At 37.0% G+C, this 14,950-nt stretch overlaps 1 protein-coding gene across 3 annotated transcripts; it reads right to left on the reverse strand.

Moving 5' to 3' along the window:
* Nucleotides 1-200: 200 nt before the first annotated feature.
* Nucleotides 201-13,306, reverse strand: mtx3 (metaxin 3). Of its 3 annotated transcripts, XM_017691084.2 has the most exons (9): nt 12,939-13,302; nt 11,717-11,786; nt 11,367-11,443; nt 9,981-10,073; nt 9,716-9,898; nt 7,424-7,500; nt 5,453-5,610; nt 4,920-5,008; nt 201-3,979 (listed from the first exon to the last, which is right to left on the reverse strand). In XM_017691084.2, the coding sequence occupies exons 1-9, from the start codon at nt 13,017-13,019 to the stop codon at nt 3,872-3,874; spliced, it is 936 nt and encodes a 311-aa protein (XP_017546573.1). In that variant the 5' UTR covers nt 13,020-13,302; the 3' UTR covers nt 201-3,871. The 3 variants fall into 3 exon arrangements, with proteins under 3 accessions (XP_017546573.1, XP_017546574.1, XP_037387743.1); XM_017691085.2 differs by lacking the exon at nt 4,920-5,008 and having other exon boundaries at nt 12,939-13,306; XM_037531846.1 differs by lacking the exon at nt 9,981-10,073 and having other exon boundaries at nt 9,716-9,922; nt 12,939-13,304.
* Nucleotides 13,307-14,950: the final 1,644 nt, after the last annotated feature.

The raw sequence follows: 14,950 nt of genomic DNA on the forward strand, positions 1-14,950 counted from the left end.
ATCAATGGAAACATAGGCCATGCTATTTGTCTAATCAAATAACAGTTACACAGAGCAAATACTCATATCAGGCCGTTCCCACGCAAGGGAAATGTTTGTGGCATTGACGAAGGGTCTGGGCTTCATTTTTGTGGTTAGATTAACTCCTTAGGGGCCTCTGACTTTTTATCTCCACACAGACTCAATTTCAGAGACAAAGATTACAAACTCAAATTTTATTCCATATGCATTTCACCACCTGACATTGTTCAACATTCTTTCAATACAAGTGATGAAAGTGAGACTTTACATACTTATAGATAATAATAAATGCCAAGACACAGTACTGCATAAAGCAACGTTCAGCATTACCTCACTGAAGTAGGAGTCAAAGATGAACAAATAAAACAAAGGCAAATCCAGACGACGAAAAAGCACATTATAAAAAGATTTTGGTGGGTGTTCATGGCGCGTACATGTGTTAAGGGTTCTATCTCAGAAATTTAGATTAACTGCTGCACAAGTGCCAGTGAGTAGTTAAGGCATGCTTACTATGTCAAATTATATCAAAATATTCTGTTCATACTCAGTAATAGTCAAATTGTGAGAGCAATAATAAATTACACATGAATAACAGAAAAAGGCACACGACAAAATGGTTACATGGAAAAACTTTAGATCATTATGATGAATGAGGCACACTAAAGAAATTAAAAGCTTATGTGAAAAGGAACCCTGACTGTTAAGACATCTACAGTCAATTTTTTTAAAGTGAAAATATGTTAACACATCCTCTACAGAGGACACACTTCACACGATCACTGTTTATTTGCTGAAGGGACTGGGGAAAATGAAGTAAAAAAAGTTCCATGTGCAAAAGTTGGCACATTTTATCATTTCTTTTTTCTTATATGTTAAACTCAGTGACTAAACTAAAACTGTTCACTAAAATTGACAATATCTAAAATTATATAAAAAGGCCATATCTGAGCGTGTTCTTTGTAGAGGTCGTGTCAACTTTTCACTTAGAAAATCTACAAAACGATTCTTTTTATTCGACCAGAGACATTAAAATTTTACATACAGCTGTAGGCCTTAGTGTGGTGTGCATATACAATACTATTAAAATATGTTGTACAAACCAAACAAAATACTTTATTATTAAAAACACAAAATCCTTTTATTAGTAGGTCAGCAGTTTTGTTACTCCAAAACTTTGTCACTCCGCATTTCTGAGTTTAGCCAGAACATAACATTCTCCAAGAGGAAAATGGTTTTTTGATTGTTTTGTTGTCAGCAGAATTGAGCCCAGTGCAGCCAAATGACATCACAGTGCGACATTGAGTGCGTTTACATGCACTTAATCTGACAACTGAAGAAAATCAGATTGTCAGTAATCCGATCAACACGTTTATATGCACTTGAGTAATCAGATAATGGGGAAACTCCAGCTCTACATGAGTTAGGCAGTAATTAGATTTCCGCTATGCAACTGGCCAATAAACTCGCAGAGGAAGACGTGACGTAATTGTAACATAAAAATCAAACTTCGTGCCAAAGTGCCACTTTACCTGAAAATATGAACAATATGAACTCCAAGCCATCTCACAGCAACACCACTTGCTTATTTCCAGTACAGCAGACCGTTTTGGCACATGCACAGACTGAGAAATTTCTAGATCAGAGTATGCTGTTCACATGACCATTTGAATAATCTGATAACTGCAGAAATCTGGTTATTGAGTGTATGTAAACACAGTCATTGACAAGATATTAGGTAAAGGGATTTTGCCTATTTGTCGTGTTTTTTATAACAAAACATTTCCATTTTGAACATCATATTTTAAAAAAAGCATACAAGTTGTAACAGTCAGGGGTCCCTTAAATGTTTCCAGTGTTATAATAATGTGACAGCTAAAAGCCATGGAATGGTGACACTTGAGTTAAACTGGTCAGCTCAACCTGGTCCTCCTCACAGCTGAAGAGACTGATTAGTGCTGCAACATTAAGATTGGTAGTGAATGTGAAGGAGGTTGGTGCACATTTCTGCTGATTTGGCATATTTTCAGCACAAGTGAACACTTTAGTGTTAAAATTTTCTCTGTGGTGTAATTCATGGACCAAATATTTTAGAAATCTTACTCAATATAATGGCTTAATACCTACCATGAAGAAACATGTTCATCAGCATCTCTACTGTCAAAGGGAAACAGGAGCTTCAGCTTGTACATATAAACATCTGTCTGTTTCCAGTGTATAACGGTTATTAATGCATTTGTCTATCAACATTATAAAATATCTTTTCAGCAGACATAAGAATGTGATTAAAGGAATACTCCAGAGATTTTCATCCTTTAGCAGAAAGTATCATACAGAAAATTACCAAGGACAATGATTTGACTTGTTAAATACCGAACCTTCTAAACGTGAAGTCTTGATTTTCTGTTCTTTACCAAGTACAGGGAATTTATTGCTCATGTTAAAGGAATGTGCTGCTGGAAAATCTAATTAAAACAATTTCCCACTTAACCCAGTTGTAGGTTAAACCCAAGACATTTTTGGTGTTAAATTATTACCTCTTTAGATTAGTGCTGGAGCTATGAGGCTAACATTGCTAACAAACACTAGAAGCCAATAGTTACCCAAATCTTTTCCATAAACACCTCCTCAAAGCTTCTCTCAGCCCACTCAAGCTGCATTCTGGTCTTTATTAGGGTCACACAGACTTGTTGAAATGGTTTAAAGCAATGGTCCTCAAAGAAGTACGAAGTGCTCGCAAGATTTTAGCTCGATTCCAAATCCCAACATGTACAGGGACAGCGATATGGATTCGAGAGCCACTGGTTTAGGACACAGTACAACTTACCGGGAGTATAAAAATGAACAAAACGTCTAGAGTCCATACATTGTGAAGCAGAGTTAGAGTCTGAAGATCAGCATGTTGTGTAAACCACCTGCCTGCAGCGTTCAGCTACAGTGTTGTTTGTGTTTACAGTTGACAGTAAGTCACAGTGCATCCTAAACCACATTGAGAAATCTGCGCTAAATGAAGACCTGGATGCGGATTGAAAGATGTTTTGGAGATGTATTCAAGGAAAAGGTTGACCATTGACTGAGTGGTTATTAGCAATGCCAGCCTTGTAGCTCCAGCTAAAGATGGGCATCATGTTGTGGTCAACTACAATCAAATACAACTACTGATCAACCACATCAGGAGCCATATAGAAAATGATATAAATACGATTATATATAGATTAGTTTGAAAAACGACAGAGTATTCCTTTAAGGTTGATGGCTGCAAGACAAACAGCAAACAAACATTTTGTTAGTGAAAGGACTATAATGCATCACTGGAAAGTGGCAAATTTGCATTGCTGTACCGAGTATAATATATAGATACAGTATTACAGACAGAATAATATTCAATAATATAAATACAGATACAGCTCAAATGACCAAATGACTGAGCATGCTGATTGAAAGCTTTTAAAATTGCATCAGTTCAGATATTAAATAAGATCCAAGCCTCACTTTTTCCAGATGCATCTCTTTTGACAAATGCTGTTGCCTAAGCTGACTGCATTTTATATTCCTTTTGCAGCTGAAGAGTTAAATGACGATTACAGTGAATGTCCTTATATACCTTTTCATCAGCCCTTTATGAGACATTTGGTGTCTTTATTTTTGTCCCTTTCAAGACCACGTACAAAAACAGACAAATCTACTCCCATGTTTTGAATGCAATACTGGACTAACAAATATAAATACATTATAGCTGTTGTGCTGCTGTTGTACTGATGTCCATTTGAGGAGGCTGCTTCAAGTGCTATTCAGATATGACCTTAAATAAATAGGCAAAGGAAGATACCAGTGTTTCCAGGGGGTGTGGGTGTCAGGCAGGGGTTGAGTTTCTCTCAGTGGCCAGAGATGAAGGTTTGGGGTCAGGTCTATGGGGTCTACTGGGTCTGTGTTGGGGACTACTGCGGAGGTTATCGTCCATCTGTCAGAAAAACAAAGCAGTTTACTAAAACCACAAAGACTAGCATTTAAAAAAATGTAAATAGGAAATGAGGACAAGTAATTAATTAGATTAAAGTGATCATCTTGGTTTCTGAATTTTGCTGCTTTTGTTTTGCACTGGGACTGAGAGGCTAATGTGGCTAACCAGCAATGTAAGCATAAATTTCACAGATTTAGGTCATCTTCAAGCCTAAACTATTGAGTTATGAAGTAATCCCAAAGAGGCAGCTGGCATTAATGTGTTTCGTGTCCAGATATATACTGACTGGGTCCCCACTGAAATCAGTATTTACTTTTCCATTTAAAAAGCAAGTCAATGCATATGCTTTTTTTCTTCAGTCTCTAAACCACATCAGCAAGTCTGACTGACCTCAGTGAAGATCTGGATGAAGTATGAGCAATTTGAGAAACGTCTTGGGAATGTATTTACAGAAAAGATCTGGGTGATTACTGAGTTCTAGAGTAGCTCCAGTGCTAAACTAAATCTGAACCTTGACTTTAATCAGCTCTGTGGTACAGATGTGCTGAATGATCAATAGCTATCTGTGAGCACTGTCGAATAGGATTTTGGAAATCTGATGGTAATCTGATCACACTGCTTTCTTTATGTGCTTACGCCTGGCTTTTCAGGCAGTCAAGTAAAATCCAAACGGGATCCGGTCACTGAAAACAAATGCAGACCAAATTCAAGCTGTTGCTTGTTAGCCACTGTAGCCTCGTACCTTTAGGCTAAACTAAACAAACTCTAGACACCACACATGTTTTGGCTCGTCAATTATACTTGGGGAAAGTGTACTAGTTTGATTTATAGTCAAGATATCACTTTAATTCGTAGTAATTACCTTTGGTTCTAGATAGGATGTTACTTTTACTATGTTATAAATGATCACAAGGAAAATATGAGCAGATTAAGGCAGGACCTTTTCAATAAGGTTGGACTCTTTGTTAACAAGCTGTGTCAGTTTCTGGAGGTTGGCATCAACTGCATCCTGGCTAGTGGGAGAAGAGCCTAGCGAGAGGATGGAAACAGAATCAGAAGGGGACAGCAGGCCAAAGATGTCAAAAAGCAACAGGAAGCCTCCATCATTTGGAAGAAGTGTTAGTGCAGAGAATTCCAACACAGAGACACAGCAGCTCAATCAAAATAATCCCAAAGTCAAGGAGAAAGCTTTCATTAGACTACCACACACTTTTAGCATCTGCCATGGCCAAAACTTTCAGCGTTAAAGGAAACTGAGTGGGTCATGATTTATGACAAGCAGATGAGTGTTTGGAGTGTATCTGTTAGAAAAATGAAAGGAAGAAATGGCCAAGATGGATCAAGCGCTTTCAGACCCCTTAGACAAAACACAGAAACAAATAAAACACTGTAATTTATGAAATCTCATGCTCATGTTATACATATAAACAGTTTTGAACGTTGGATTTTACTCATTGGAGTTGGTTGTCTTACCAGAGCCAGTCTCATCAAAGTAGTTTTTCAGGACGGTGCTGCAGAACTGGCAAAGGTTATGAAGCTGTTTCAGATGCTGCTGGAGCTGACCGCTGGGCAGACTTGCTTTATGGAGAGGAGCTATGTAGCCAAAAACAAAGGCATCCAGACTTGTAGGCCTATATACATAAAATATAGGCATAACGGGCCAGTTCAGCATGTGGCTTTGTGAAGAGAAGTATTCATGTTTCAATAATCACAGCATATGATCACTAATGCATTAATGCCAAGCCAAAACTAACTAATAAGCAAGCATAATGTCATTCAGTTAATACAGATAGCTCTCAGAAATTTCTGTAGAAAAAAAAAAAAAAAAAGCCCTGAGAATTTTTCAGGGAATAAAAATCGTTAGAGATGGCACAAAGTGATTTGATACAACAGAAAATTTCAGATCAGACAATTTAATCTGGGACAGTTTAACATTAACTTTCCTAAAAGTCTAAAAAAATCTTCAGAAGGGTCATAAGGCAAATACTAAGACGTTGGAATGTTCTTACAAGCATAAGAAAGAAGAAAGTCTTATTATAATAAAGTATTTTTTTTCCTTCTTCTATTTTCCAATGCATCAATATTATGTTAACTTTTACAGCATAACACAGAAATACACTGAGAATTTTAAATAAATGTTATTTTTCAGTTTAATAAAAAAATATTTAAACATTCAAAACCTTTTTAGCATACAAGAACTAGTAGTGATGTTGGATGTGGAAGTAGCCAATAAGAAAAGAAAAAAACTGGCAGCAGGGGCACCAGGCAAAATCTACTGACAGTAAGTTTGTTTTCTAATTGATGGTAAAAATCCGTAAAATTACCATGGTTTAGTTTCTTATAAATACTGTATTCTACTGTAATTCACTTTCACTAGTTCAATTAATTATTCTGACAGTATTTTATCATAATAATAACAATAAAAATGATTAAACACAAATGTCTGTGAAATAAAAAGGTATAGAAAGGTAATAATTTGCTTATGTGAATTTACATTCTGTTTCTGTACATTAACAACAGCAATGTTACAGTACTATATATGTTTGACCTTTTTCTTTTTTTGACCTTAAAATTTTACAGTACTTTTACAGTGAAAATAGTGATTTATTTCATTTTTTGTAAACGGTGTATATTATATTAAGAACACACACCTATCTATCTATCTATCTATCTATCTATCTATCTATCTATCTATCTATCTATATTATACATACACACACACACACACACACACACACACACACACACACACACACACACACACACACATATATATATATACACATACATACATACATACATACATACATATACACACATACATACATACATATACACACACACACACACACACACACACACACACACACACACACACACACAACAGTTCAGACCACATGCAAAGAAACTTCCAAAAAAGGGTTCTCTCTTTTTTTTGTTGTTTTTTTTTTAAGAATAACAAAAAGCCTCTCACAGGACCCTCTTGAAAATCTGAAATTGTGTAAGAAAAGCCCTCAAATATGACAGGATTACTTTATATCTTGCAACATAAGGCATAAATATAAGAAACAGTAAACTAGGTATAGCTGAAGGTGTATGTGGGATAATGGTAACAAAGGATATTATACCAGTTTAAGCTTTAAACCTAAATATGATATTTTTAGATTTCCAACTTTACATGTCCAAGTTCTTTAAATATATAATATAAAGTTTAGGATCAATTAGATAAACAGAGTAGCCGACACTCTGGTCTTCAGTTTTTGGTATCAGAAAAGGTAGTGCCACCTCTAAAAATGACATTCCCAAGAAATAATACTAACGTCATCTCGCTCTACCTACTGAGAGCCCAGTTTTGTATCTGTATCTTTGCTCCACTGACATAATGAGGATATTCACAGTTATGATGGATGACGGATAAGGATAACTAATCGCAGCTGAACTCACGTGTTTCCAAAGAAGTAGTGGGAGGTCCCCAGTCTGTGAGAGAGCAGATTCAGACACTCTTTGGCTTCACTGTAGATCTGTACAACAATTCCAACACTGAATTACTGACAATCAAAGACAATTAGACACTAAAATAAACCGAATCCTGGACTTGTGTCAAAATGAGTCTTTTGGCCACATTATTAAATGACCTTTTAAGAACACTGGCAGGTTTCTAGCCTATTATTGAAGCTCGCTTTTGCTGCGCTGAGCTCAGTAGCTCTGGTCCTCTAGGTGATAAACTTTTTTCCATCTGCTTCTCTGAAACCGCAGACAGCGTTCAGACAGGCCTGGAGACTGTTTAAATCAGCCTGCCACTGCAGCATAGCACTGCACATTAAATCCAGTGTCACATGTTAAATGAAGTACATTCACAGTACTTGGTTTGCAAGCCAAATTGACTTATTTCTTCCTCCCATAATATAATGAGGAGATAAACAATTTAGTCTGCAAACATTAACTAACAAGAACACCCAGTGTTAGTAATGCCAAACACTAGTGTTCCACTGTACCCCAGTACTTTTTTGCCTTTTGTCATTTTCATAATTTTAATACCTTTCAATGCAAACAGTGTACCTGGTGCACTGGTACTAGCATGCTCAAAAAAACTGTAGCATGAACATTTGTAGCTCACAGGGGTGTACAATTGGAAACACTGACAAAAACAGCCATCTTTCGGTCATTGCGACTGAGTGTCATAGGCTGCCCCTTCAGATGAACGATCAAGCTCATGCTAACACTTTGTTGTGGTAGATGGTAATGAATAGTCTTTTATACAAACTTCTTTTTCTCCTCAATAGACAATGTGTCAACATGTTAGCCTGAGTGACACTGATAGCAGAGAAATGTTTTCATTGTTTTGATTCTAGCTAATGCCAGCTAGAGTAGTTACAGCTCCACTGCCTCTGCATCTCAATCACATACTTAACAACAGCTCACTTAAGCCACTTGCATGTCACTGTAGTATGTATAGTGTATGAAATAACCTTTGATCTTTAAGATGAGCAAAATTATCATAATTTATAGCCATACACCACCGGTATATTTCCCCCTTGACTTTCTGTGGTGCTGCAACTGCATAAAATTCCTGAATGGTGATTTTAGCACTCAAAATGACACTTACACGGAGTATACGAGTACACATCTCTAATCAATAAACACCTGTTGTACTGCAGCAACAGTATCAAATACAAAAATTCTTGCAAGATGGGATTGTTAATATATTAGCATTTGTTTAGAACCAGTTTCCTCTCTTTCAATTATGCATATACAAGCTATTAAAAACTAGACTGAATGGAATTCATTATGTCTCTGACCTTAACAAACCCCCTGGACCACTAGCAGGACTCACCGCACATGGGGGCAATATGTGCATACGTCCACTTCCTGGTAAATGTTCAACTGTTCCATGCTTCTGAAACTTCGTTACTATGGCCTTGATTGTGCTTACAGGTCATTTTAATTGCTGACCTTTTTTGGTAGCCATTTCCCAATACATGAAGCTCAACCGCTTTTTTCATTTGAGCTGAGAGCTGTTGGATTTTTTGATTCCATTTTTTCCATTGGATTTTTCCATTGTCCCATTCAAATCCTATTTTGTAAAAATGAAAATCAGTACACACCTCAGCCAAAAACACACATTTGCACATTTTAACACTAAATTACTGTTTATTAATTAAGTTTACTTTAAACACTGTATGTTTTATTTTCATCCAATACTAAACTGGTTTAACAGACTAAGTAAGCAGAAAATGCCATATTTCATGTGTTCTGTGCAGAGGATGTGTTCACTTATTTTCACTTAACAAATATTTCTAATGTAACATGTCTTTTGATGGGGTGGGGGGGGTCAAACTTTTGCATAAGACTGCACACAGCCCATTTATAGATTTGGAATCACTACAACAAATATCTACAATATAGTCAAATCTATATTGTTTTTGTCCAAATAAAAATTAATATCTCCAAAATGGAATAAGGAGAAAGCAAAAAAAAAAACCTCACGTTCAATGTAAGTTCATGTCAATAGATTTTAATCCAAGCAGTTCTGGAGTGTTTCTGTTGGATACTGCTGTGCTCAAATGATGTAAAAATCAATGCATGGTCCTCTTTGGATAGTGACGATGAGAGAATTTAACATATGTTGATATTCACTTTGTATACCTACTGCTACTTTATAGTAGTACAAAAATTGATGTAAGTTTAAAGACATAAAATGATCATGTGGCAGCACTTCTGTGAGTATGTGAGTACCTTTCCTTCCACTTCTGTAATGGAATGTAGAGGCGCTTCTGCTTTGGTCAGGAGGATTCTGGAGAGGGCCAGGTTGGCCTGTCGGGCTGGAACGAAGAAGTTGAGAGGGAATGGAGAGCGTGAAGCAAACCACGGCTTCGTCAGGTTCACATAGTTCTCTGCATCCACCCAGAACGTGTGGAGCTGGAAACACACACTGTTTAAGGCCTACAGATCACAGACAAGAGTGACAAGCAAATTGATCATTAAGTGTGGATGCACCAACCAAAGCAGGCCGCAGTTTCTCCTCCAGCAGCGCGATGTAGGCCATGGTGTCGGCCCCTTGCTTGGCTGACAGCTCATAGTCTGCATTGAATCTCTGTTTGGTGAAGGAGAAAGTGCCAGTTAACTCTGCAGAACAAATACACTTGACACAAAGTTTCTTGCTTCTTGTGCCAAAACAGAATTTTCTTGACAAAAGATATAGGTATGAGGACCTGTGGTGTACACATTCACACAAACTAGTTATAATTACACTCTGCTAGCATAGGTGTCCCATGTCAACTGTCGACTGTACTTGCTCTCATATCTGGCCTCTATTTTGTTCATTTTTTGCTGTTTAGTTACTTATTGTTCAAACAGGAAATGGATTTTTAAACAGAATACAGGTCTCAGCTAGAAAAGTAAAAGGAAGTGTTGCCAATCTCTGGGACAAAAAAGCAGGAGAAAAGTTTATTTGGAACCTCACTGTCGACCCCAAAGGAATATCATTTTCTTTTATCTCTCTCATCTCTGTTCATAGAATACTTGGATTATTCTTGAGTTTGGGGTTGTGCCAGGAAGCTGGGTCAGATCAACGTACTTCTCATTGTGCTTTACTGGGATCATACTGGGTTTTTTGACAGTTTGGTGAGTTTTTTTTCCACTTTTTTCTGTTTTGTTGGGACTTAACTATACTTTAATGTATTACTCTGGGACTCAATGACTTAACTGTGAAATATAAAGCAGAATTTATGTCATTCTAGTTTCTGGGTTTTCTTTCTGTGTGACTAAAAGACTTTATTTTGATTGAAATTCAGATTTAAGGCAGTTCGTCGATTACGTTAGCTTGACATTATGTAAACATGATAATATTAACCGTACCATGTTATTGTCAATATTCTGTTGGAGCTATTGACAGCACTTCATGCTGAAATTCATCCTGACACACTCAGCACTTTGCAGAAAAGTTTATAGTTTTATTTTACTTACTTTTATTCTCTCATTTTGCATTGTTTTCTACTTTACTTGTATTTTGTACTTTTCTACTTTTTGTTGCCTTTTTTCTTTCCTCTGTAAAATTTGTGGTGCACTTCTGTAAATGCTATTTGATAAAATCTACCATATTAATTAAACACATCAACGTTTAGATTTTGGTTGATATTATTTAATATTTAAAAGTGCAAACCTTTTACCCAAATTTTAGATTGGAATTTAATCAATTATCAGTTTAATCAGGTTTTTTAAAGTTTTTTTTTTTGTTAAACTGAATTAATTCTATAATAAAATATAATTTCTTTGTCGGCATGGAAACCTTAGTTGATGTCAAAATACAAAGTTGTTCCTTTATTATTTGTTGTTTAAAGTTTAAAGGATGGCACCTCCGTGTCTGAATCACCCAGCAGATACATACATTTTTTCTGAGGACGTTGAGAATCTGTGTAGGTTCTGTCACTGAAGATCCCTCATAGTGCAGCTGTGGAATAGAGGCTGCGAAAGTGGAGGAGAAAAAGGCTTTTCAAACACACTCATCTATTTTAGTCTGCCTAGCATGATCTCTGTGTGGCTAAAGGTCCCCAGCAACGACTGGCAACTGGCCATATAAAACCATAAAAGCATTTAGGTGAGGTCATTGTGTTTACAGTTACATACACAAATTATTTAATACAATTACATGTTATCACTTCCACTAACACAGAACTGTTAATACAGTGTATTATCCTTGTATACCCAAATTATCTACAGTGAATTATCCACTCCGACCTGTAATAGTCCTCCATGTCCAGTCCACTGGCTTCACTGTAAGTTTGGCACCAGCAAATTTTGCATACACCTGCAGAGAAGCATTGACACCACAGAGGAACACAACATGAACTGCCAAACAGCGCACAAAAGATTTATAACGATACTCAAAAACACCTGAGAGCTAACATAAAAGAGGCCATATCATGAAAAAACTACATCCCAGACTTGATGACAAGGATCATGCACTTAAAGCCTCTGCCTCGAACAGAACAGTTAAAAAATCTAAACATTTGGAAAACGTTTTGCTCACTTCTACCACTGTTATCACAGAGAACCTATGGAAATGAAGTAACAAAAACAGCCCATTTTAAATGAATTGTTTCTGAGTACAACCTAAACACCAAAGCATTTATAAAAATCAGCATATCAAGCCCAAAGCAAGTTAGCTGTGGCCAGTCAGTTGGAAGTTATAAGGAGTGTTTCAACACAAAGTGATTTTGAATGAGGCCCAATGCAGGCAGGCAATCAGAGCAGAAGTAAGTCACACACAGTAATCTTAAAGGTGTGCTGACAAAAGCAGTTAGCTTAAGTCAAAGTGATGAGAGGTTAGAAATGGTTACATAAAAATGAATTATTAATTTTTTGGTATAAACCTATATGAATATTAGAAGTAAACCTTAATAAAACTGTAGGATATGGACTCTAATGAAGCTCACTGTACAAAAGACAGACAAAAAGAAGGAGCTGCTAGTCTGACACAAACTAGTCATCTTCCAGCATTTCTACTTCACTACAGCACAGCATCTACAATCTACACTTAAAAGCCTGAGGACGAAACTCAGCTGGCTAATATTTATATGGTTATTGAATGTTTATACCTACCAGCTCCTCAGACAGGTACTGATAAGCTGACCTTGAGACCAAGAAGCTGTGCAGTAGAGATTGTCTGACTGATAGAGCAACCGGGGCAAAACTTTCTTGGGACAGAATTATCCAGCTGAGAATAGTATCACAGTGAGATAGCTAATTATTTCATATCATTTAGTTATATCATTAGAGCGATGACTTCTGAGATATAAAGCCCTCCTTCTGCAGAACTGTCTGATATTACTGATGGATCAGCTAACTGTGCTACCCAGCTAGCCAGCACTTCAGCTAGCGTTAGCTGAAAAGCCTCTGAAAGTAAACGGCAAGGTTTTCGCTACGCAAATAAACAGGCATTTTCAGACATTTTAGTTACCAGCACAATGAGGGACTCTGTGTGTACGGACGGCAAGTCCCAATCTCCTCCCCAGCAAAGCAGCTCCATGGGTGCCGCCATGGTTGTTTGATAGAAACGCCAACGAATTTAAGGGTCGGCTGTAAAACAGCAGGCTCGCTCGTCGTGGCTCGCTCACTGTGGCTCACTGTCTTATATCTTTCTCGTGTTGTTTACATGAGTGTTTCTCAAGTCTAGTGCAGGTTCATGCTTTCTCTGCATGACCATCATGTCCTTGGCTGCGTCCAGAAACCCAGATATGCTGCCTTTTCCTACATGACCCAGAAACCATCTTAGCGGCTGGAGGAGACGAAACAGGGCATTTCAAACACCTGCCCAAGTAGAGGGTACAGCCGCAGAGCTGGTTTATGAGGAGCCTGGCCACTTCCTATTTCCCCCGTTGTATCAAAAGCATGACTGCAAAACGGCAGAGGGCGCCCGCAAACAGATCTGAATGGGAGTAAATGGAGCGTAATGGCAAAAAAGCAACATAAAAACAAAAAGTTAAAATAGTTTCTAATCACTTGGCCAGAACTTTCCTTTTATCTTAGAAAGAAAAAGGATTTATTTCACCCAAGCAAACAAAACTTATGTGTCCTTCTTCTACAGCAGTTGTGTTTTGGGCAGCAGGACACTGGCTACTGCTGCTGAGTGCTGATTGGTTTGTGAGCGGAGCAGCTCATTGGCTGTCCTGGACATACATGAGGTGCTATTTTAAAGTTCTAGCTCCAGTTTAGAAGCTCTTTAAAAACATAACAGTGGTGTTAAAATGTTTTATGCTGTTCTGTGTTCCGGAAATTGTTGTATTCTTTTACATTAAAATGTCTAACCATTTTTATACTGTGATTTTGCTCAAATGCTCCATCTTCGACACTCCAGAGCGCCCTCTAGCGTTTGAGAAACCCGCAAAACATTACAGAATGGCAATTCTCCTCTGTACAAGTTGTGTACATGTGCAAAAAGCTGCAGCAAGAATATTAACGCAGACTACAAAACAAGATGATATCATTTTACTACTAGTTTTTACATCTCTTAATGGTTTAGCACCTTCATACACTTCTGAGTGCCTGAAAGATTATGTTCCAAAATGAGTTTAAAGATCATCTGGTGTTGCCTTCTCCAAATTCCTCACATGAAACTTAAAAAGAGCAGAGAGGCAGTTTTCTGTTTGTATGCACCAAAGTTCTGGAAGACATTATCAATATATATCCATCGGGTTTTAAAAGAAACAGCTAGAAACATATTTATTTACTTTAGCATTTGACAATTTAGCAATTTTATTGTTTCCCTTGTTTTTTACTGGAATAGTACTTTTACATTTCTGTTAGTTGAATTTTTATTGTATTTTTATTTATATATTTTTTTTATTTATATTTTTTTAACCATTTTAATTTTGATTTTGATTTTCTCTGTTTTTACTTTGTACTGTAAATCACTTTGAGCTGCATTTCTAATGTATGAAAGGTGCCAAACAGGTTTCACAATAAAAGTCCTTACAGTTTATCACAGTAGTAAATAGAAAATCTTTCGTGTGGTTGTATTTGAAAATTTCAAATGAAGTGGAAAGCTAGAAAACCTCACCTTCTTCGCATGATGAGGACTGTTTGAGCATTTCACACTGCACCATAGTTGACAGTGGCATAACCATGGCAACATAAATAACCTCACATCAGCCAAGAATGGTTAATGGTCTCATGAGGCTCTGTGGCACAAGTGTCTCTGGAGGGCCCCCTTCCCCTACACCCCCAATGACAAAAATAGACCTGCAAAACATCTTTAAAGGGTCCCTATCATGGAAAATTGTTCACATTTTTCAATAAAAGAGGTTTGTTGCAGCATGTTAAATACTGTCAGACTTTCAAAATATACTGTTTACTCCACAATCTGCTCAGTCTATACATTGAGATTAAGCTATAAAACAAAGACTATAAAAACAGTCTGAAATCATTCAGTGATGTCACAATACAATACACAACACACAATACAGAACCAGC

Source organism: Pygocentrus nattereri, chromosome 20, assembly GCF_015220715.1.
Source record: "Pygocentrus nattereri isolate fPygNat1 chromosome 20, fPygNat1.pri, whole genome shotgun sequence".
NCBI lineage: Eukaryota > Metazoa > Chordata > Actinopteri > Characiformes > Serrasalmidae > Pygocentrus > Pygocentrus nattereri.

Excerpts from the sequence above, each read along its gene's own strand:
- mtx3 (XM_017691084.2), bottom strand. The coding sequence starts at position 13,019 with ATGGCGGCACCCATGGAGCTGCTTTGCTGGGGAGGAGATTGGGACTTG. Across the intron at positions 7,501-9,715 it reads TTACAGAAGTGGAAGGAAAG|ATCTACAGTGAAGCCAAAGA; the intron begins GTACTCACATAC and ends ATTGTTGTACAG. Across the intron at positions 3,980-4,919 it reads AGTCCAACCTTATTGAAAAG|ATGGACGATAACCTCCGCAG; the intron begins GTCCTGCCTTAA and ends TTTTTCTGACAG.